Here is a 24177-nt window from a genome sequence, read left to right on the forward strand (position 1 = left end):
CCAAGTAGCTGACAGATCTGTGCAGGGTCTCCATCCTCTGTAGAATTTGGATCAAGTTAAATAACCTCCAAGATCCTTTCCAGCTCTTCAATTCCTGTCCTACTCCTAAAGATTTCTATTTCTCACCTGGCATGGATTCAGAAAGGTAGATACATTTGTTCTTATATTCTCCTCCTTTAGTTACTTCCATATGTATGAAATTAGTGTAGCAGATGCAAAACTGTTTCACTTGATCGCATTTCTCATGTCATACAAGGTAATAAGGGACGATAGAGTCAGTTCAGCAAGTGGGGAGAGAGGGGACGGTTGGACAGTTTGGTGAGTCATAAGCCAAGAGGGGGTTAGAATCATGGCTGGAAAGTGGCAGTTGCACAGTAGCAGGGGCTGCCTGAGCAGGAAAGCAGGCAAAGGACCAGGGGAGAAACACCTGGGGATGAAGAGAAAATCATTTTATGATACATAGGTGTGCCAGAACCAATAAAATCGGCCCTAGTCACGTTTAGAATTAAGTTACTACGAGTCTGCTTGAATATAAACACAGATTTTAGCATAGAGTTGGAAGGAATTTTTGCTTTCTAGTTAAGAGCATCCTGTTCCAGCAGAGTGAAATCCATACGGTTATGACTTTGAAAATATTGTATAAAGTGATTCATTCTGATGTCACTCATTTTGTTTCTTTTAATAAACATAAGGTGGGACTTATCTTTGGTACTTTCTCAGAAGTAGAAAGGATGTTTTCTTTTTTTTTTTTAATTCCACTTTAGAATGACAGGCCTTGTATTAGTTAATGTATATATTTTCACTCTTAAAATACATAGTACAAATAAATACAATTTTCTTTGACCTAAAGAGGGAGATTGAGTTATATTTCAAGTCCCCTGTAAATAAAGATGCCCTGGAAATTATCATAGTATTTTAAATAGTAGGATCTAATGCTTAATGAATGACAACATTTACAAGTTGCGATATTTCTCCAGGATGCTAAAATCAGTGCTAAAGTGAATCATTTCTTTAAGTTAAATGCATTGAGTATCTCCAGGTTTCCTGTTACGTGGGAAGATGTTGTATTTAAACGCATTCCTATCATTTTAGCCTCTGAAAGCACCCATGAAGACAGAAATGTGGAACACGTGGCTGAAGTGCACATAGATATTAGGAAGCTCCTACAGTTTCTTGCTGGACAACAAGTAAATCCCACAAAGGCCTTATGCAGTGAGTGTCCTCTGTTTTGTTTTTCATATTCTTTCATATTCTAAATATTTCAGTCAACTCTAGTCTAACAGATTGCATATAGTCTCATAAATCCCAAAAAAAAAAGCTCAATTATGTGGACTTTAGCTTCCTAGGACAGTGGGGTTTTTAAAATTTTCCTAGATTCAGAAGTACCTAAGGTGGCGGCAGAGAACCCCTGGGCATTCTGTTAGGGCCTGAAAACTGCAGCCACACTGGTTGGTAGGTGGGTTGTGTGCTGCCTCAGTTGGCCAACACACCTGGAGACGCCATCGGGAGAATGGGTGCAGATCATCCCACCTTCTCCATGGTCATCTAATTTGACTTACTCAGAGTGCCAGACACGGTTTGGCTAGGATTTAAGTTTTCCCTTGTGATGCCTTGTTTCCTTTCTGTGGCTATGCTGGCCTGCATTCGCTGCTCCATATCTGTCCCTTGGCTGCTGGTTGTTAACAGTTGCCTCTTGATTCTGGCTGGGCCCCATCTTGTGAGGTCACACACCTGCTCCAGCGCACTTCATCTACTGACCACACATGAGAAAGGCATTACCTGCCAAGAGCTTTTCAAGGCATTTTTGTCACCTTACTACTGAAATCACAGCAACCTAAAAGCGACTGCATCCTGGATTTGAAGTTCCACGTTTTGTAGAATAGCTCCCAGGCTGAGCTGAGAGGGAGGTTGGGCCAACACTACACCGCATCCCCTTTGGATCTGCAGTGTGCTGTAGAGAAGGAACAGAACATTCTAGGTGGCAATGTCAAGGACCAGCCCTCTTGAATGAGAGACATGAAGAGAATCAGAAGAGACCATGGGAGGGGCAATGGGTGTTTGGGAACTGGGGAAGGTGTCACACAGTTGGAGTGATGGGCACAGAAGGAGATATCGCCAGAGAAGCAGCTCTGAGGGTAGAGATGGAGAAGCTAGACTAGGCCAGATCATGGGGAGTTTTGGGGTGAGGTACCTGTGCTGCATTTTAAGGAACTTTGACATGGACAATGTCATATTTCTAGGGCTGAGCATAGTGGGAGCTATGTGGCAGTGCGGGTCCTTAAAGGTGCTTCTGAGAACCTTGATGTGCATGGAGATCGCCTGAAGGTCATGTAAAGGGACTCCTTATTCATAGTTTGGGCTGGGCCTCATGACTGCACTTCTCCCAAGCTCCTGTGCAATGCCCAGACCCTTGGTCCTGACAAGCACAGTGTGAATGGTGAGAGGGTGAAATACCGCTCCTGTCTGCAGAGTGTGGAAACACAGAGTGTGGGGGGCCCCTGCACTGCACAACATCAGTCTTTGAACTTGGTATTTTGGGGACCTTCTGAATCCAAGGCTGATGGGGAACACAGAAGAGTTCTTTTTTTTTTTGAGACGGAGTCTTGCTCTGTCCCCCAGGCTGGAGTGCAGTGGCGCATCTCGGCTCACTGCAAGCTCCGCCTCCCGGGTTCACGCCATGCTCCTGCCTCAGCCTCCCGAGTAGCTGGGACTACAGGCGCCCGCCAACATGCCCGGCTAATTTTTTTGTATTTTTAGTAGAGACGGGGTTTCACCGTGTTAGCCAGGATGGTCTCGATCTCCTGACCTCGTGATCCACCCGCCTCGGCCTCCCAAAGTGCTGGGATTACAGGCTTGAGCCACCGCGCCCGGCCAAGAGTTCTTATCAAAGGTGGTTGACTAAGCCAAGTGTCTTCCCAACATTCACTTTCGTGTCCCCACGTGTAGCAGAGAAAGGAGGACCAGCAAATTGTGATGTAGCAAAAATTTTTTTTTAAAAAACCCTAGGTTGAACTTCTCATACCTTCTTAACTTCCTAAAGCCCCTTTTCTGTCTCTGTTAGTCTCCTTCAGGTGTCGGCTCAGTTGTGCCCTCCTCTAGCTAGGTCCTGCCACCCTCAAGTCTCTGCCTCTCCTGTGCCCTTGCACCACCTCTCCTAAAGAATGTTTGTCTTCCTGCTTGTCGTTTCTGGTCCTTTCCCCAACCTCCCATCTCCTGGGATTGGCCTCTCTGCAGCCTGCTCACACGTGGTTTCTTGTCACTCACTCATATCTGCTGGAGAGCTTTCCTTGGCTGCTGTGCTGCAGCTCGCCGAGCTCTCAGTGGTTGTCACACTGTGTGCTTCTGCCCACCCTCATGTGCTCTTTACTTCCCTGCTTGTTTGCATGCCTGATGCCTTGGATTTTAGCCATCACCCATGACCCTCACGGGATTGGCAGGACCGTTGAGATGCAGGGATCCATCCCATGCAGCAGTTGTGTGACACAGCCTGCCCCAGGTGTTGGGGGATCCTGGTTCTTGACTCTTCTCAGCACAGTTCCTCCACTCACTGGTGAGGAGCTTCTCTTCCCTGCAGAAGGATGCTCATGTGGGTGAATGTGGTTTGCCAGGAAGCCAGCCTGCTGGGTGTTTTGCTAAGGGCTTGGGCCGCTTCACTCTCCCTCGCACAGGGAGCCGCCAGTGCTGGGGCCGTGGTGCAGCCTCAGCTGTGGCAGTGAGAATGAGAGACTGTGGTCTCTGCAGCTGCCTCAGGGAAGACAGATGTCTAAAATGGGAGTTGCAGGCTGGGAATGCTGTTCTGAAAAAGTAGAGATCAAAATGTGTGTGCTGCACTAGGTCTTTAAAATCATGGCTTTTCTCTTCCCAGATATTGTGAATAACAAGATGGTACATTTTGATCTGCTTCATGAAGACGTCTCCCTTCAGTATTTCATCCCTGCACTGTCCTAGCACCCTGTCGCTGAAGTTGGCATGCAGAGACTTTGTCAGGATGGGAGAGGCCGTAGGCGTTGTGTTCTGATCACTGGTCTGTGTCCTCACAGCACCGCACATCGACACGCTGTACTTACTTGTCCCTCTCTAACATTTTAACTAAAAGTTGGTTTAACAACACACAGTTGGATAAACATATCACTTCATGTTGCTCATGTCTGTTTTGTTTTGTTTTTAAGACACTGAAAAGCTAGAATTTATTTATTCAGACTTTAAAGAACAATTTCTCACTGATATTGTGAAAATCCTCATGTATTTAGATGGTGTAGTAGCCAGAATTCGTAAAGCTGTTGCCTGGGAGCTTGGTACTTTCCCTCCAGGCAGAGGCTGTAGCTCAGCACGGCCTGTAGCGCACAGTTAGTCTTGCATTGCAGTGTGTTCACCCTGCTTGCTCCTGCCCCTTGGAGCCCAGTGACAGAAAGGACAGCCTCTGTCACCCCACCGCCACTGCCTTGGTTACTCAGAGCGCTGTGGGGTGTCACAGCTGCAGCATTTGGAGTCTGTCTCTTGCTGAGGACTCAAGCCCACCTGAGTCCACTCCCCTCTTTTGATGCCTGGAGAGCTGGCCCAGCCAACACAGCTCTTAGCTGGGAGCTCCTTCTGCCATTCCAATTAGTTTCTTCCTGGGGACAGTTTTGGGTTTAGGTTGTAATTCCTTATATTTCTTTCTTCCACAGTGCATCGGATCTGTCGTTCTGGAAAGAAGACTCTTCTATTTAGAGTAAAAACAAACGAAACTTCTAAGGTATCATCTATGTTAAGTGATGAGACCATATTTCTTTGATGTTTCTGAACATCAAAGCTGATTCAGTACTGGTAGATGTGCTCATTCTCCCTGAACATACCCATCATATTTCCTATTATAATTACATCTCATTGTCCTGTGGAGGTGGACATGATAAACATTATCTTTTGTTTTTTTGTTTTGTTTGAGACAGGGTCTCCCTCTGTCACCCAGACTAGAGTGCAGTGCCACAATCATGGCTCACCGCCTTGACCTCCTTGGATCAAGGCATCCTCCCACCTCAGCTTCCTGACTAGCTGGGACTACTGGTGTGTGCCACCACACCCAGCTAATTTTTAATTTTTCGTAGAGACAGGGTCTCACTGTGTTGCCCAGGCTGGTCTTGAACTCCTGGGCTCAAGACACCTGCCCACCTGGGCCTCCCAAAGTGCTGGGATTACAGGCATTAGCCATCACACCCATCCATAAACATTATGTTAATGTCACATTACAAAACTGAGACCTAAGTTACTTAGGATAAGATGAAATGGAAGACTTTCTAACATGAAAATTTATATTTTGGCTTTTTCATGTTTTTTGGTAAAGCCAGTGTATTTGAATGATTCTTTTGATGTTTAATAATGGTTTTTTTGTTTGTTTTTTTTTTGAGTTGGAGTCTCGCTCTGTCACCAGGTTAGAGTGCCAGTGGCACGATCTTGGCTTACTGCAACCTCCGCCTCCCAAGTTCAAGCGATTCTCCTGCCTCAGCCTCCCAAGTAGCTGCTACTACAGGCACATAGTAGTTACCACGCCCGGCTAATTTTTGTATTTTTAGTAGACACGGGGTTTCACTATGTTGGCCAGGATGGTCTTGATCTCTTGACCTCGTGATCCACCCGCTTTGGCCTCTCAAAGTGCTGAGATTACAGGCATGAGCCACCACGCCTGGCCTATGTTTAATAATGTTTAAATAGGATGGAATATTTTATTAAATTAACATTTTAAAATTAGAAGACACCATTTTGATTTTTAAACCCTTTCTCCTCTCGTAACAAAATTCCAGCTGCAGTGAGAAAACTTAAAAATCACGATACAAAATGAAACAATATCTGAAAGTAGTTTTATAAAACTGAAATTGCTGTTAAAGAGAATGTATTAGTGACTTAACCATTTGCTCTATATGATGTTTATTATCAAATACACAGAAGTTTGAAGATTTTAATGAATGGCCTAAGACTTTATCTTTGTGTAGAATGTGGCTAAAGAAACCTTAGTTGAGATTCAAGAAGTTGGTGTCTGTTTCTGATTCTTATCACAACTTGCTACTTAGTGTCTACCAAGTCCTCCACCTCTTTGCTCCTCAAAGAGCTGTGAAAAATGATGGCAGGAGCCGGTACAAAACCACAGACTTAGAGAAGGGCACAGAAATGGCAATTTAATCCATTTAGAGGAATGAATATAATTTGAAAAATTAACTTATTTCAAGACTGACATCTCAAAGTGTTGAGACCTTTTTTAAAATAGCTTTCTGGATTTTGAGACATACTTTTACTGGCTGTGATTTATAAGAATTTGTGGTTTGTGGAGTACTTTCCTAAATGCCAGGGTGAAATAAGGCAGTCCCATGCCTTGCCTGCCCTGGGCTCAGCCTCACTTCCTTTTGGTAGGCACATCTTTTCTCTCCTCCCTTGTTCTGCTCTCCCCCAGCATATACCTCCTAGCCCCAGGCAATTACTTGTCTAAAATCTATCTCTATATATTTGCCTATTCTGGTTTTTAGCTTTTTTTTTCCTGAGGGAGACAGGGTCTGGCTCTGTCCCCCAGGCTGGAGTGCAGTGGTACAGTCACTGCTCACTGCAGTCTCAAACTCCTGGGCTTAAGCAGTCCTCCTGCCTCACCCTCCCAAGTAGCTGGAACTACAGGTGTGTGCCACTGTGCACAACTAATTTTTTTTTTTTTTTTTTTTTTGAGACAGAGTCTTGCTCTTTCGCCCAGGCCAGAGTGCAGTGGTGCGATCTCGGCTCACTGCAAGCTCCGCCTCCCGGGTTCACGCCATTCTTCTGCCTCAGCCTCCCGAGTAGCTGGGACTACAGGCACCTGCCACCGCGCCCGGCTAATTTTTTGTATTTTTAGTAGAGATGGGGTTTCACCGTGTTAGTCAGGATGGTCTCGATCTCCTGACCTCATGATCCGCCCGCCTCGGCCTCCCTAAGTGCTGGGATTACAGGCGTGAGCCACCGCGCCCGGCCCTGCACAACTAATTTTTATATTTTTTGTAGAGATGAGGTTTTGCCACGTTGCCCAGGACTCCTGGGCTCAAGCAGTCTGCCTGCCTCAGCCTCCCAAAGTGATAGGATCACAGCCATGAGCCACCACACCCAGCAATTCTTTTTATCCAAGAATTTTATCAGCTCAGTTTTGAAGTCATTCTGTGCCATATCGGAGACACTTAAGAATTTCCCATTCCAGTTGCCCCTGGCTAGCATCCAAGTGGCCCTGCCGTCCTCTTCCAGCCCTTCCTTGGCCCAGCAGGGAACTGCTTAGCCATCAAGTCTGTAGGCTGAGTTTACAGTGAGGGACTGCCTGGTGTGAAGGAGCCCACTCTTGGGGACCTAGAATGTGGCCTCAACAGTAGTCTTGGGGCTGGAATTCTGCTTCAGCCTCTAGGCAAAGGTGTTTAATGACATTCATGTTCTTAGTGTGTGTTGCCAATTTATCAAAGCATCCATCGTTTTGAAGAGATAACAATTCAGTACTTTTAAAACAGCTGTATTGAGATATAATTCACAAATCACACAATTCAACCATTTAAAATAGACTGTCTAGTGGTTTTTAGTATGTTCTCAGAGTTGTACAACCATCACCACTATCAATTTTAGAACATTTTCATCACCCAATAGAGAAACTTCTTAACCATAAATAATCATTTTTCATTTTTCTCTCCTCCCTTATTCTGCTCTCCCCCACCATATACCTCCTGGCCCCAGGCAATTACCTGTCTAATATCTGTCTCTATATATTTGCCTATTCTGGGTTTTAGCTCTTTTTTTTTTTCTTGGGGGAGACAGGGTCTGGCTCTGTCCCCCAGGCTGGAGTGTAGTGGTACAATCACGGCTCACTGCGGTCTCAAACTCCTGGGCTCAACCAATCCTCCTGCCTCACCCTCCCAAGTGGCTGGAACCACAGGTGTGTGCCACTGTGCCCGACTAATTTCTGTATTTTTTGTAGAGATGAGGTTTTGCCACATTGCCCAGGCTGGTCTCAAACTCCTGGGCTCAAGCAGTCTGCCTGCCTCAGCCTCCCTAAGTGCTAGGACCACAGGCATGAGCCACCACACCCAGCAATTCTTTTTATCTAACTGTAATTATATATCGTTGACCAGGATCTCCCTTACCCGCTGCCCCCAAACACTTAAGCATCTGGTAACCACCATTCTACTCTCTCCTATGAGATTTGCTTTTTTAGATTCTAAATATAAGTGAGATCGTGCACTGTCTGTGCCCAGCTTATTTCACTTAACATAATATTCTCCAGGGGTTCAATCATGTGGTTGCAAATGACAAGATTTTGTTCTTTTTTTTTCGCTGAATAGTACTCCATTGTTATGTCCATTTTGTTTATCTATTCATTTCTTGATGGTCACTTAGGTTGCTTCCATATCTTGGCTATAGTGAGTAATGCTACAGTGGACATGGGAGTGCAAGATGTCTTTTTGATGTACTGATTTCATTTCCTTTGTGTAAATACCCAGTTGTGGGATTGCTGGATTGTATGGTAGTTCTATTTTTAATATTTTGAAGAACCTCCATACTGTTTGCCTTAATGGGGATACTAATTTACATTTCCTCTAACAGCGTACAGAAGTTTCCTTTTCTCCACATCCTTGCCAACACTGCTGTCTTTTTTTTTTTTTTTTTCCCAAGAAAGGCCCAAACAAAGCTAATCTTTTATCTTGTTGGTAATGGCCATTTTAACTGGTATGAGGTGACTGAGGTGGTATCTCATTGTGGTTTTGATTTTCATTTTCTTGATGATTAATGATGTTGAACATTTTTTCATATACCCATTGGCCATTTGCTTGTCTTTCGAGAAGTCTATTCAGGTCTTTTGCCCATTTTAAAATAGGGTTATTTGTTTTCTTACTATTAAGTTGTTTGAGTTCCTTTTATATTTTAGATATTAAACCTTTGTTGGATGTATAGTTTGCAAATATAATATTTTCTCCCATTCGATAGGTTGTCTCTTCGCAGAAGCTTTTTAGTTTGATGTAGTTTGATTTGCCCATTGTTTGCTTTTGTTGCCTGTGCTTTTGAAGTCTTGTTCATAAAATTCTTGCCCATATAAATGTAATGAAGGATTTCCCCTGTGTTTCCTCTAGCAGTTTTATAGTTTCAGGTCTTACATCTGTGTCTTTAGTTCATCTTGAGTTGATTTGTGTAGATGGTGGGAAATAAGGGTTTAATTTCATTCTTCTGCATATGGATTTTCAGTTTTCCCAGCATCATTTATAGAAAGACTGTCCTTTCCTTTCAATAAGTGTGTGTTCTTGGCACCTTTGTTGAATATCAGTTGGCTGTAAATGTGTGGATTTATTCCTGGGTTCTCTGTTCCGTTGATCTATCTGTTTTTATACCAGTACCATACTGTTTTTATAACTTTAGTTTTATGGCATATTTTGAAGTCAGGTATTATGATGCCTCCAGCTTTGTTCTTTTTGTTCAAGATTACTTTGGCTATTCAAGGTCTTTTGTGGTTACATACGAATTTTAGGATTTTTTTTCTATCTCTGTGAAGAATGTCATTGGTATTTTGATAGGAATTGCACTGAATCTGCAGATTGCTTTGGACAGTATGAACATTTAAGAAATAATTCTTTCAATCCATGAACACAGGATAACTTTCCATTTATTTGTGTCTTCGGTTTCTTTCATCAGTGTTTTATAGTTTTCCTCCTAGAGGTTTTTCACCATGGTTAAGTTTATTTCTAGATATATATATATATATTTTTTTTTGTAGCTATTGTAAATAGGATTTTCTTGATTTCTTTTTCGTATAGTTCACCATTAATGTATAGAAATGATATGGTTTATGGCCGTAATCCCAGCACTTTGGGAGGCCAAGGCAGGTGAGTTGCTTGAGCTCGCGAGTTTGCGACCAGCCTGGGCAACATGGCAAAACCCTTTCTCTACAAAAAATACGAAAATTAGCCAGGTGTGGTGGTCCCAACTACTTGGGAGGCTGAGATGAGAGGATTGGTTGAGCCCAGGGGGTTGAGGCTGCAGTGAGCTGTGATTGCAACACTGCACTTCAGCCTGGGCAACAGAGTGAGATCTTGTCTCAAAAAAAAAAAGAAATAATACTAGTTTTTGTGTGTGGGTTTGTATCCTGAAACTTTACTGGATGTTTTTTAGTTCAAACAGTTTTTTTGGTGGAGCCTTTAGGATTTTCTACACTTATGATCATGTCATCTGTAAACAGGGACAGTTTAACTTCCTCCTTTCCAATTTGGATGCCTTTTCTTTCTCTTGCCTAATTGCCTAATTACAGCATGTTCCTATTCTGTAAATGTTCAATGAACTACAGAATGATTCTTGGGTAGTTAATTTTGTCAATGTTGATGAACTCTTTTCCTTCTCTGAAAGCAGCTACTTAGAGATTTCAATTCTGCGTGGCAATTTGCAGCATTTCTAGTGGTACTGCTCCACATTTTACGGCTTTATGAAGAAGGTGTTTACTTTTTTTGAAATTACCTTGAGACGTTTCAAACCGTGCAAAAGATAGATGCACAAAAGCAAATGTCTTGCAGTTTGCCATAGCCACTAATGCATCATCTGGCTCTTGAATAGCTTTTAATTCAGCTTTTAAATCTCAGTTGAATTTGAGCAAAACCTTCATCTTCATATGTATCTGGACAAATTACTTCAATTGCTTGATAGTAATGACCAATCAATTTATTTAAAATAGTATAATTTAGTAGGACAGTGTTTTTCTCTGGTTTGAGCAACGAATTCAGCCAGTCCTCCGGGTTGTTCATCATCATCATCATTTGGTTATCAGTTCCTGAGTTATTTTTACCAGGGAGTTTTATACCTTTAGACAGCTATTTTGAATTATCTCAGGAATATCATATATCTCTGCCTCTTTAGAGTCAGTCACTGGCACTTTGTCTGTTTGGTGACATCATGTTTCCCTGACTGTTCTTCATCTTTGTAGTTATACATTGATATCTGTGCATTGAATATGTAGGTATTTATAAACAGTCTTTGCAATCTGGCTTTGTCTGTGATTGTCCTTGTACAGTAGGTCTGTCCAGAAATTGTAAGCATACTGTCTTTTTTGGTCTTTAAGCCCGTGAGCGCTACAGCCCGTGTAGTGCCAAATGGTGCCCTAAGCCCAGGTTCCCTGCAGTCCGCTCTGTGATTTGTTTGTTGATTGCTGTGAGCCCCACCCCCATTCTTTGTTTCTAATTTACACCTAGCAGGCTAACCCTGCTGGCATCTGCAGTGCTTCCAGTGGGAAAGGACCATAGTGTACCCCTGTGAAGAGTCTCAGAATGGTGGGGAAGGTGAATGCCCACCTCCCGCTCTTTTTTCCACTGTAGAAACTGTGATTCCAGAGAAATTCTCTAAGTGGGGTGTCATGATCAAACAGAACCATTCTCTTTACCCTCTGATCATGGTTTTTCTTGGCTCTGTGGTCCAGTGAGTTGTCACAGCTTCACTCCCAATTTCTGGGATATTCAGGGCAATAATCTTGCCACTGGGTATTTGCTAGTTGAAATTATGTGGTGGGGAGAGAAGCCAGGAACTTTCACTCCATTTTGCTGATGTCACTCTCGAATTCTGTACTTTCATATGGATTGTAATAGGGAGGGTCTAAACGGAAGCTTCAGTTTTGGATTTTTAGAGCTTCTTGTAAGTACAATTGTTGAATCAAGAGATAAAAAATGGTATGTTGTAGCTGGAAATACCCTGAGATTAAAAAGGAGATAAATTAGCCCCATTGGGACAGTGCTATTGGGAATTGAATTGATACCACTCTCCTGGAGTCTAGTCTAGTATTTATTTTACATGGAATGCCTGGAAAGATGTGTGTCTCCTTTGACTCAATACTTATAGGGATTTACACAAAGGTTATAATCAAAGATGTTCTAGAACTGTTATACTGGAAAAACACGAAATATTCTAATTATGAATTAATTGGGGATTGGTTAAATAAACTATGGTTTGATATGCTCTAAAAAATAATGTTACAGAAAAAAGTGTACTGATATGGCAAAATGTATATGACTTATAGTTAAAAAAGCAGGTCAGATGTTGATAGATACAGTATGATAGAAAAAGATCAGGAAGGTATATGCTGACATTTAAATCTGCATATTTATGAGTGTTTTTATTTCAATGTTTGTACCTACATTTTCTAAAAATTGTATTACTATCTTTGTAATAAAGTAAATTATTTTTAAGGGACTAAATAATAAATATTTGTTATTTGAGTGCCTTACACATTCACTTGGCAATTACAGTTTCCTGAACATTGGACTTCAGACTCCTCTCACAGCACATCCTTATTTTCATAAATAGAAAATTAAACTTTTTATTTGTCACTTTGATATTATGCCAGGTTTAGAATACTGGAGTCTCGATCAATAAGGTGGCACCACATTGCAGAATCATCTCTTTTTACCGTGGGCCCATCACGGATGAGGATCAGTCAGTATCTGTAACAGTCTTTGCAGTGAAGGCAGAATGACCACTTATTAAGTTCTAGGCTAAAAGATCCTAGGAGAGACCAGCCACGCACAGGACTTCACAAATCACTGGACAGTAAGGAAGATGACCCTATGGGTAGCACGAGAAAATGTAGCCGTCTTCCTGGAATCTAGGTCCTATTGGCCTGTAGCACCAAATGAACCAATCTTACAACCATAACCAGCATGTGTAGCTTGGAAAGATGCTGAATTCCACACCCTAAGACCTGGGAATGGATTTTGGCTCTTTCCAGCGTCCTAGTCTTGGGCAAGTCATTCAGCCTCTTGAGACAGTTTCTCTAACAGTGACTAAACGTGCTGACCACCTGTGGTGGTTGGAATAAGAGAAAATAGCATTACTCATTGGCAGATTTCTAAATTGGGAAGTGTAAAATGTGAGCATTTATAAGCGGTCTTAGTCTGTGTTGTGTGGTTATAGCTGATTCCCACAGACTGAGTCATTTATAACGAAAAGAGAGTTATTACAGTTTTAGGGGCTGGGATGTCCAAAGTAAGGTAAGGGGATGCATCTGGTGAAGGCTTCCTTGCTGTATTGTCCCCTGGCAGAAGGGCACAAGGCAGAAGTGGGTGCAGGAGACAGAAAGGAGGCAAGAGGGGCAGACCATCTTTGATAACAACTCATTCTTATGGTAACAGCATTAAGCCATCATGAGAGCAGAGCCCTTGTGACTTCATCACTTCTCATCAGGCTCTACCTCCCAACACCACTGCAGAGGACCAAGCTTCTAACATATGAATTTAGGGGACACACTCAAACCATAACATAAGCCTTACCAAACAAAACAAGCAAAAATTAGCTTTTTTCTCAGTGAATATATGCTGCTAACCAGAGGCTGCCAGTTCACGGCAGCACACAGTGCAGACTGGGTGACTTCCATGGCTCCTCCGAGGCTCATAGAGGTTTGGTTGGCGTGTCTTAGCACACCATGACATCATCCAGTGACCTTAGGGCTCAAACCTTGTGACCAGAGAGCCCTGCATTTCTAACCTCAAGCTATTTAAAAATTTAAAGGAATCTACATATATATACTAACCACTTTTTACCATACTAGTTTCAATTTAAAATTATCTGTTTGGTTATCTTCCTTACTGAGAGAAAATTCTAGTGAAGTCTTCTGGGAGAGGATCCTCCCCTTACAGGGGAAGAAAAACAGATGACCAGACAGAAGTGAGAACCAGAACTGAGTGGAGGGTGTCTACCTTGTGTTTTTGTACTTTTCTCTGTTCACTTCTTTCACTGTTTGCAAATAAACCCTGCCAAGGAGGCAGAGGACATAAGGGGCCCTCGTGAGGGAAGTGCTTGATGGGATGCTGGACTTCCTCATTAACACTTCACCTAGTTCAAATTTGGCCTTCCCAAAGCAGCTCCTACCTGGGACTTTACCAGTTATTGGAGTATGCAGTCTTAAATCTAGAAAGAAATGCCCAGTGTGATTGTTAGATATTTGGTGGCTTAACCTGTCCAAAATGACAGGTGGGCCTCCCTTCACACTGGACAAGTCTGAAATAACCAAGAGAAACAGTGGTGCTCCAACTCAGCTCCATGGGACTTGTCCTGGGTCTGCCTTGGCATGTACCGTCATACGATCTGGGCTCACGTAAGTAGCAGTCCTTTCCTAAGAGGATTCTGTTCATACTTTATGAAATATCAGTTATCTATATCAAATAATCAGTGTGGAGAAATCACTGCAGACGAAAGGACAGACTGATGAAAACAAAGTGGGCGGGTGAGGGTGAGGAAGCTGAGATGATACGGATAATTGTATACTACTCAAAATATGTGCTTGAGAGCCTAAAACATTACCCCATATAATACATGTGTTGTGCTTTTCTTAACAGTTGCATTGGAACAAAATAACTGCAAAGGTGGTTATGGCAGTTCCCTATTTGTAATGTACTTTTGAGACGGAAAAATCAAAGTGATCACCAGACTCTGTAGTGCTGAAAGATGATTCCTACTGTGATCATCGCATTCCTTCAGTGGAATTGCTGCATGTGACTTTGCAGAGAGAGAACAATTAGGGTATGGTTATGTTCCCCTACACTGCAAGTGGCCAAAGGACCCAAGGCATTTGGGGGCAGCCTATCAAGGTGTTTAAATATCAAGCCATGATATTTAATTTTATTTTGAAGCCAATGGAAAGCACGGAAGACTACAGAAGAGAGGTGCCATTTATAATTCAAATTATTGAGGATTTTATATAAGACAAAGTACCTACTTTTAGTCTCAGGTATAGCAAATTTGTCTTTTCTAACTTGACAATGGCTTTAAAAGTGTCCCATGATGCCCTTCCACTGCAAATTACAGGGCACTCAGCTATTTTTCACAACATCATGATACTTCAATAACTATGTTGTTTTTCTTTAGTGGAGCTACTATTGAGCCTCACAGATGATTGACACATATTTCCCTGCAAATTAACATCACTTAGGACATACTCATCTCAGAGGAAACAGCCCAGAAGCATATTGAGGTGAAGGGAGGCTAACGCCCCAGAGCTCTTCTGGGCGGGAGATTTCTTTCTCGGGGGTGCTTATGATTGGCTGCTTGTCCCAACATGCTAATGGAGGCAGGGAAGGCTCACTGCTCCAGCCCATGGGGCGGAGCAAGGCCAGTCCCTGTTGCTTCAGGATCCATTTATGGGCTTTCTACCTGCGCTCACTTCCCCAAAGCCACCCCTGATTCGAATGCTGATCAGCAGCCCCATGGGAGCAGCCTGCTTGCAACCTGGGTGGAGGGGGCTGATCGCAGCCTTGCCCCTGCTCTCCTTGGTGCAGCCCGCTCTGGGGACCAGCTCAAAGGATGGTAAGTTTGACATTCTACTAAGATCTTACCAATTTTTCTTTCTTTTCACCACAATTAGTTACAAAAACTTGCCCAAGCACTGTGTTTGTCTCCGTGAGTGTGATGGGACCCAGAGCGTGGGCTGGGAGTGGGGATAGGGCGTTAATAAAAAAAAGATGTAGAATATCTAAAGGTAAATGAGTAGAGGTCCACAAGCTGCCTCAAGGAACAGAATGGAAATGACGGTGATCTGGCAGTCTTGCTAGGAAGGGACATGTCAGCATGTGCGACTGCTCATCCAAAGAGAAGGTCAAGTGATGCTGGCTGGCCAGGTGCTTTCCTGGGAAGCTCCATTTGGAGGTGAGAAACTGAAGCAGGCAGAAGATGAGATGATAATGATCAGAACCTGGGCTTGCATTGAAACCTGAGAAACAAAGTTGGTTGCTCATGATAACCATCATTCTAGTGTTATTTTTTCCTTGTGTATATTTTATGTATACACTTGCCTGAGTTGCAAATGTAATATTTCCCCAAATCTGAAACCTAATATCATTAAATGCCATCTATTACATCTTCAAGTATGAAAACCCATGTGAGAACAATTGCTGAAGTTGCCATCTGAGGAGGAACCCTGTGCTGTGAAGACTGCATCTCTGTTTGTGCCTTTTTACACTGTGAACTGTGTAAACACCTGTGTTTGCTTTTCTACTTTGACTATTGAAAGTCTTCAGGCAGTGCTACCTACTTTCAGGTATCCATTCTAAACTATGTGCATACTAAGCACCTTAAGTCTGTGGAGTAAGGCAGGGGTTGACTAAGTGAACTATTATCTAAGAAGCAGTATTAGAAACTAAGTATTAAATCTGAAATACAGAATGTGGCGTAAAAAACAAATTCTAAGGAGGTGGCTTTTGTTTAAAACAATGAAGACAAAGGGAAAGACCTCCCAGGATCTCTTCCAGCCAGGGGGTTCCATCCTTGCACATTGATTTCATGCAAAGAAACGATTTTTCTTGTGTTTTTTCCTCCTTTCATCAAGGTCAGAAGGAGAGTCAAAATCCTGATCAAGTCTTTGTTTCTAAATGAGAAGCTTAGTGATTTCTTAAAATGGGCCATATTTGGAAGCCATTTACCTAATTTCATTCAGAATGTTTTTACTTAAAGCAGTTTTTAAAACTTGACGTTTTCCAGTTTGCTTGGCTGCATCCACGTCTCACCTTAAGCGGAACACCCCTCCGTCCTCAGGAGGAAAGCAGTGAGTTTGGTTCTGTGTTGTGCTCCCTGTTGTACCAGTGCAGTGCTCAGCAAACCCCAGGTGGAGGAGTACTGCCCAAGAGTGTAGATGAACTGGGAACCCCTCCCTTGTCTGGATGCAGCTGCTCTGAGGAGACAATGCTGGCCGCACTGCCCAGAAAAAGAGGCGAGGCTACCCAGCCCAGCGCTGGCCCCGAAGGTGTTCTGCAATGACGGAAACATGGTATAGTTTGTATCTTGGCTACTGAGCCCTTGAAATGAGGCTAATGATGGAGAAGCTAAAGCTAATTCTTTTTTTTTTTTTTTTTTTTTTTTTGAGACAAGAGTTTCCCTCATTGCCCAGGCTGGAGTGCAATGGCACAAAGTTGGCTCACCACAACCTCTGCCTCCCCGGTTCAAGCAATTCTCCTGCCTCAGCCTCCTGGATAGCTGGGATTACAGGCATGCACCACCACACCTGGCTAATTTTTGTGTATTTTTAGTAGAGACGGGGTTTCTCCAGCTAATTCTTAATTCTATTTAATTGTAAGTAACTTAAGCTCCAGTAGCTGAGAGTGGCTATGAGAGTGCCTCCCACGTAGGGCAGTGCAGGCATATTTCTTCCCTCAATTATGCCACTTCTTTGCTCCTCCTCATTTCCTGGCATCTTTGGTTAGCACTGCTGGCTTCAAAAACATCACGAACTTTAAATGTAGGCCCTGTTCTCAGGATGTCCAGCCCCACAGGGAAGGAACAGGCAGCAGCAAGGTCAGAGCATCCAGGTGTGTGTGTGGGTGTGGATGCCAGCCCAGCAGGCAGTGTTGCGCAGGTGTCTTTACCCAGTGGACTCTTTAGATTTGACAGGAAGGTGTCAGAGCAAATCACAGGGGCTTCAGAAAGAAGAGATTTTGTTCGTTTACAAACTGCAGTTTGCAGTTTATACTTTTCTTGGTCACAAGCTCATTTGAAAGTGCATTGCTAATGAAATTGGAAAGTATGCATTTCCCCCAAATCGGAGATTTACCCACAACAAGCACAGTGGGGACAAAGCCAGAGGCACTGACAAGGCAGTGTGAGAAGAGCAGAGGTGGCAGCAAGCCCCGGGAGACAGGTGTGTTAGGTCAACAGCAGGCCCCTTAACCCACCACAGGGCTCTGGTTACTCACCTCATCGGCAGCAAAACTCCAGAAAACACAGGATCCAAGGCTGGACACCCGTAGCTTGGTTCATCATTGTTCAAGGGGTCTGTGTTCCCATCTGAGAAGGAGCTTGTGCCTGAAAACGTTCCCACTCTTCTTGGTATCACTCTCTTCAGAGTAGAGAAAAATTATCTAGTTTTCTGAGTAAAACATTAAGTTTTCTAAAATCTCTGAAGGTTTAAATGTTGGTATAGAGAACTAAGGCAACTAACAAGTGCTTTAAAAATATAAGAGAAAATGTTTCGTAATGGAGAGAACTCAGTCTGACCCACCAGTTGCAAACAAGGAGAGGTGCAGGAGGTTCGGAACCAGATCATTCCTAGGCTCTGCCATAAGACAGAGTGCGCCTAGTGTGTGCCTTGCCAGCCTTCCTTATGAATACTCTTCTGCTCTTGTGGAAGGTATCCTGTTCCCCAGTGTAGTTGTGGACAGTTACAGCTTTTTTTTTTTCTTTTTTGAGACAGAGGCTCGCTCTGTTGCTCAGGCTGGAGTGCACTGGCACGATCTCGGCTCACTGCAACCTCCACCTCTCGGTTTCATGCAATTCTCCTGCCTCAGCCTCCCAAGTAGCTGGGACTACAGGTGCGTGCCACCATGCCCAGCTAATTTTTGTATTTTTAGTAGAGACGGGGTTTCACTATGCTGGCCAGGCTGGTCTCGAGCTCCTGACCTTGTGATCCACCCACCTCGACCTCCCAAAGTGTTGGGATTACAGGCGTGAGCCACCGCGCCCAGCCAACAGTTACAGCTTTTTATTCTCAGACCTCTCTCAGCTTCCATGTACAGTCTCTCCCTTGAGTAGTGATCTGTTTCAGGCAGCCACAAAGATCCCTACCTAAAACACTTTTTGTTTTGTTTTATTTCGTTTTGTTTTTGAGGCAGAGTCTCACTCTATTGCCCAGGCTGGAGCACAGTGGTGCAATCTCGTCTCATTGCAACCTCCACCTCCTGGGTTCAAGCAATTCTCTCGCCTGAGCCTCCTGGGTAACTGGGATTACAGATGTGTGCCACCACACCTGGCTATTTTTGTATTTTTCGTAGAGATGGGGTTTCACCATATTGGCCAGGCTGGTCTCAAACTTCTGGCCTCAAGTGATCCACCTGCCTTGGCCTCCCAAATTGCTGGGATTACAGGCATGAACCACCACGTCTGTCAAAAGCACACTTCTTAGGAAGGAATTTGTCTGCCAGTGTTAGGAAAACAAAAGCTGTTTCTGATTGGGAAAATGTTACTGGAGTTTGGATTTTTCCCTCTGTGTTTGATGTGTGTCCTGATAAGAGGTCACAAGTACAGAAGCTGGAAGCCTTAAGCTCTATTTCTTTGTCTTCCAGAGGATGTAGGAAGAAGCTGGTCTGCTGACTGTGATACTCGTGACCAGCTTGCACAGGACATGGCCGAGGAGGCAGCCCAAAACATTTCTGATGACCAGGAAAGGTGAGTTAGCACTCTTCTCAGAGTGTTTGGTAAGCTTGATTTTAAAGTGGGCATTCAGAAATTTTCTTTCAAAAGTCATCACCTCTAGGATGTGGGCTCACTCTGGCACGGGTGGAGGGCCTGTACCAGGAGGGTGCATTTGGCCGGCAGGGTCAGTTCAGAGGTTGGAGTTGGTGTTGAGAATGGATTTTTTCCTGAAGGCTTTTGAGAAGACTCCTCCAAGCGGATGCCTTCAGCCATGAGAAGTGCTGATTGCTCTTCCTGCAAATGCAGGATACCTTCCAAGTTCCAGGACTTTCTGCTGCTTGGTAGTAGAAAAAGTTAAGCTATCTGCTTGTCTGCTAGGTCCCTTGCATGGAGACCAGAAGAAACCTGGCAGAGGAAGAGATCATGGGGTCTTGGCCCAGGGGTCTTACTTCTTTTTTTTGAGACGGAGTCTCACTCTGTCGCCCAGGCTGGAGTGCAGAGGTGCGATCTTGGCTCACTGCAAGCTCTGCCTCCCGGGTTCACACCATTTCTCCTGCCTCAGCCTCCGGAGTAGCTGGGACCACAGGCGCCCGCCACAATGCCCAGCTAATTTTTTGTATTTTTAGTAGAGATGGGGTTTCACCGTGTTAGCCAGGATAGTCTCGATTTCCTGACCTTGTGATCCGCCCGCCTTGGCCTCCCAAAGTGCTGGGATTACAGGCATAAGCCACCGCACCCGGCCTCCATGGGTCTTATTTCTAAACCCTCTTCCCCATGCTCTGTGCGCGCCAGCACTCGTGTTGTTGAGGCTGGGCAGCCTGTGTGCTCTGCTGTTGACTGTCTCATGGCACTGTGACATGGTGCAAACCTCCATGCCCCCTTTCCTGGGCGTGAGGCCAGCAAGGTGACCTGCCTGTAGGATGTGGTAAGGATCTAGGTGGGTCCCGCTGTCCCCTGGCCTGGCATGATGGGAGCCTGTGCCTGCAGATCTTGCCCAGTGGGGTACCCCGCCGCTGCAGGTCACTTTACCTCCTCACCCCCAGATTTCTCATCCCGAAAATCTGAGTACCCCTGTTGTCACATCTGTAAACTCCAGAGGGTCGTTATAAAAATCAGTATCCTTGATGAATGCTTGCTGTCAGCATTTCTGCCTTTGTTAGCTTACTGTCTTTGTGCCATCACCATCATTTTATCAAAGAAACCCAAAGCAAACCAGGATGAGAAAATGAGGCTACACGTGTTGACAGGGTTGGCCACATTCATGCTTGGAAATTTCTTTGCCTTATGTCACTCACTGCTGCCAAGCGTTGTCTGATTTTGGCTACAATTTTTTCCCTTATTTTTTTTGGTTACCTCCTGTTTCTTTTATTCCAAATGCCCATGCTCTTGCACACTCCCAGAGCCCTGATGTTGGCCCAATTTGACCTTCACTCTAATCAGTCAGGGAATTGCAAGGAATTACCCCTTTGTCCTTAGAAAGGAAAGAAAAGCTGAGGAGTGGAAGTCGCTGACTTGATGTTTTTTCCCCTGTATATTTATACATCTTGTACTTGCAGACCAACTAGTTCATGCATGCACTAGCCATTGTAATTGGTGTCGAGACCCCATTTCTGAAGTCATAGCCTTTTGGGGTTTCCTGAGTCACCTAAAGCAAGACAGTCGCTGATCTTGTTCGTAGAAACAGAAGAGGTGTCTTGACTCTCCTGTATCCCTCATTTCATGGAGTTAGGGCTGTAGTGTCTGTGTGTGTGTTTGTGTGGTATAGGACATGTGTGTGGGTGGTGTGGTGTGTGGTCTGTGTGTAGTGTGTGGTGTATGTGTGGTATGGTATGAGTGGGGTATGGTGTGTGTGTGATGCATGGTTGTGCTGTGTGATGTGTGTGTAATGTGTTGGTATGTGTGGTGTTTGTGTGTATGATGTGTGTATGTGTGGTGCGTGGTGTGTGGTGTGTGCGATGTGTGTGTGGTGGGTGGGTATGTGCCGTGTGGTGTGTGTATATTGTGTGTGATGCTGTGTGGTGTGTGTGTGTGGTGTTTGTGTGGTGTGAGTGTGGTGTGGTGTGAGTGTGTGGTTTGTGTTTGTGTGGTAGGTATTTGTCCTAATGCTCTCCCTCCCCTTGCCCCCCACCCCCCGACAGGCCCCGAAAAACACTTACTCTTAAGGGATTCTAAGAGATCTGTCATGTAATTCAAACAAATGGCTCAACTAGTTCTCTTGAGGCACATGATGCCTCAGAGACTGTGTTTGAGCCATCAGTATCATCCTGTTCCCCAACAGTCACAGTTAACTAAGAGGAAGCTAGGTACCTCTGTGAAAATGGTGCTGATTCTGTGCCAGGGCCTGGGGGCCTGCCTCCTCACACCACCAGGAAAAAGAGCCTCCCTTGTATTTAAATTATCTCCCCCTTCCATTTTTTTATTTGAAAAGACCTCTGAAATCTCAAGGAAAATTAGCTTTGCAGCACTATCCTTGGCGCCTCTGTGAGTGGAGGACACACCTGTTGGGGATGTGCTTCTCACCTTCTGAGACAGAAAGTTACTTCTCAAGGGCCAACTATGTCCCAGGAACCAGGGCTGGTGTTTTCTGTGTGTAGCACTTGGAAGTTATCCTGTTGCAGGGGTGTCTGGGAGGGTCTCGGAACTTGGTGGGTGCCAGGGCTATCTAACCTTATGTGGGTCCAGAGTGGTGGGCAGTCTCACAGCTGTGGACTGTGGGGCGCACGTGGTGGACAGAGGTTAGGTTGGTCCTTTCCTTAATTTTATTTGCCCACTAGATCATTGCAGAAATCCTCTAAGTCTGATCTGGTCTGGTCTGTATGATTCCAAAGTTGTCCCCTTTTCTATTATTATTATTTTTTTATTTTCTCATTTCTCTGGCCTTTGGAAGACAGGCATAGTTGAGAGTAGACAAGGAAATCCTTGGAATTATTCAACAGTTTGAGGCCTTTGACCTAGTGACCATCTTCATCTTCAAAATAATAGCTTTGCACCTCCCTGCAAACTTTCCTCAACTATAAATAGTGTCCTGGTCTGCCCTCTGGTGGCAGCTTCTTGGGCATCAAGAACCAGGCTTGTAAAAATTGGGTGAAACTATCCCGTTTTATCTTCGTAGAAACCTTGCTTAAGATAAAGTAGATATCCTCTAGACTTTATAGACATCCAAGACAGGTAAAAAAGATAATTCTAAAGAGCTGAATGCATTTTTCAGGGGAAAGAACAAAGGCGAACACCTTTAGCAGCTGGTTACCAAGCATTTAGCTAATACAGGGCGGCCCTTTCTGGAATGACAGTCCTGGCAGCAGCCCCGTGAAGTAGGTCTGTGTCGTTCCTCTCAAACAGAAGGAGACTGACACAGAGAGGCAAGGTGACTGCCTGTGTCTAGAAGAGGTGGATGTAGAGCCTGCCCTTCTGCTTAGCACAGCAGCCTACATGGAGCTGGGAACTTGGCAATGGTTCCCATTGCCCTGTCGTTGGGAATGGGCATGGAGGAGAAACCCAAATCACACCATCCATTTCTGGCTGAATCAAGACCAGAACCCAGGAAACCCGCACCTTAGTTCAGGACTATTTCACTCGCTGCACTTGATCTTTCTCAAGTCGATTGGTGCCAGACACAGATACCTCAGGACCCAAGGAGCTACAGGCTGAAAGGGAATGACCAGGGACCAGATGATGATCCACGATGATCTCTGCTGACAAACATGAGAGCAGCAGACAGCTGTCAAGGCCTAGGGAGTCCAGAGGGAAAGTTGCCAGCTGTGCCAAGGGGCAGAGCTCTGGGGCTGACTTCAGCTGCAGCTTGAGCTCTGGAGGCACACCTGTAGAGAGCTTTGAAGGACGGTGCCATAGAATTGGCATCGACTTTGGGTGTGCTGAGAACCAGGCTTAAACGTTGGCTCTGCCTCTCACTGATGGTGTGAGCTTCGCTGAGTTAATTTGTTTTGCTGGGCCTTCATGATCCCATCTGCATTAGGCTGTTCTTGCATTGCTATAAAGAAATACCTGAGACTGAGAAAGGAGGTTTAATTGGCTCACGGTTCTGCAGGCTGTACAGGAAGCATAATGCTGGCGTCCGCTACTGGGGAGGCCTCAGGAAGCTTACTGTCATGGTGGAAGGTGAAGGGGGAGCAGGTGCATCACATGGGGACAGCAGTAGCAAGAGGAGAGGAGGAGATGCCACACATTTTTAAATGACCAGATCTCGGAGAACTCACAAAGACAGCACCAAGCCATGAGAGATCTGCCCCCGTGATCCAAACACCTCCCACCAGGCCTCACCTCTAGCACTGGGGATTACAATTCAACATCAGATTTGCATAGGGACAAATACCAAAATGATATCAGCATCTTAAAAAGTAACTGCACGGAACCTCTCAAGTCTGTTGTGGAGATAAACAGGGAGGATGCCATGCAGTGCCTACTCTGTGTCTGCACTGGCGTCTCTCCCCAGGGTCATGGGTTCCATGCTGTTCTTTTCTGCAGCATGCCAGATCCCCATGGGCTGGAAGAACGTGCTCTTAGGGCTGTGAGTGAGCAGCAGGAATGGGGATGGTGAGGCAGGAAGAGAGGAGGAGGAAGAGGAGCCCTGGAGGCTGCCAGACCTTTCCCTGGAAGGTCAGCTCTGTGCATCTGGGCAGGAAGCCCTGGAGGCAGCAGGAAGAGAGATGGGTCTGTTGGGAGGCTGTTTTAGTAGTCAGATGGGAACTATATTTCAGTTAATCTTCCAAAACAGACCCTGAGTTTGGGAAATATGAAGTGAAAAGAACCATAGATGTGAGTCTTTTTGTTCATATGGCAGCCAATGTGTACCTAAGACATTTGTGGCAGAAATATGGATATGGATGGAAGAGTGGTCACAGGATGGCTGTGATTAAATGATTGTACTTAATTTAATTTTCCTCTGGTTATTTTCTTTCCCTTAGGTGTCTCCAGGCTGCCTGCTGCCTTTCCTTTGGTGGTGAGCTGTCTGTGAGCACTGACAAGAGCTGGGGTCTTCATCTGTGCAGCTGTAGCCCTCCTGGAGGTGGATTGTGGGTTGGTAAGGCCTTGGGGAAGGAGGCATGGCCACCATGA

General features: G+C 44.6%; 2 protein-coding genes across 6 annotated transcripts in view; both read left to right on the forward strand.

The window, feature by feature from the left end:
- HUS1 (HUS1 checkpoint clamp component) overlaps positions 1–12195 on the forward strand; it is a 23926-nt gene extending 11731 nt beyond the window's left edge. For 2 of the 5 annotated variants that reach the window (XM_063609581.1, XM_063609582.1), the window contains exons 7-8: positions 1093–1212; positions 3866–12195. In XM_063609581.1, the coding sequence (XP_063465651.1) occupies positions 1093–1212; positions 3866–3948 (203 nt within the window). In that variant the 3' untranslated portion in view covers positions 3949–12195. The remainder of the gene's footprint in view (positions 1–1092; positions 1213–3865) is intronic. The other 3 variants (XR_010113700.1, XR_010113699.1, XR_010113701.1) reach the window with 3 other exon arrangements.
- Positions 12196–14240: 2045 nt separating this feature from the next.
- PKD1L1 (polycystin 1 like 1, transient receptor potential channel interacting) overlaps positions 14241–24177 on the forward strand; it is a 177506-nt gene continuing 167569 nt past the window's right edge. The window contains exons 1-3 of the mRNA XM_063609574.1: positions 14241–14508; positions 19035–19137; positions 24027–24142. Of these exons, the coding sequence (XP_063465644.1) occupies positions 19094–19137; positions 24027–24142 (160 nt within the window). The 5' untranslated portion in view covers positions 14241–14508; positions 19035–19093. The remainder of the gene's footprint in view (positions 14509–19034; positions 19138–24026; positions 24143–24177) is intronic.

The sequence above is a fragment of the Symphalangus syndactylus genome, chromosome 9 (genome assembly GCF_028878055.3).
Source record: "Symphalangus syndactylus isolate Jambi chromosome 9, NHGRI_mSymSyn1-v2.1_pri, whole genome shotgun sequence".
Lineage (NCBI taxonomy): Eukaryota > Metazoa > Chordata > Mammalia > Primates > Hylobatidae > Symphalangus > Symphalangus syndactylus.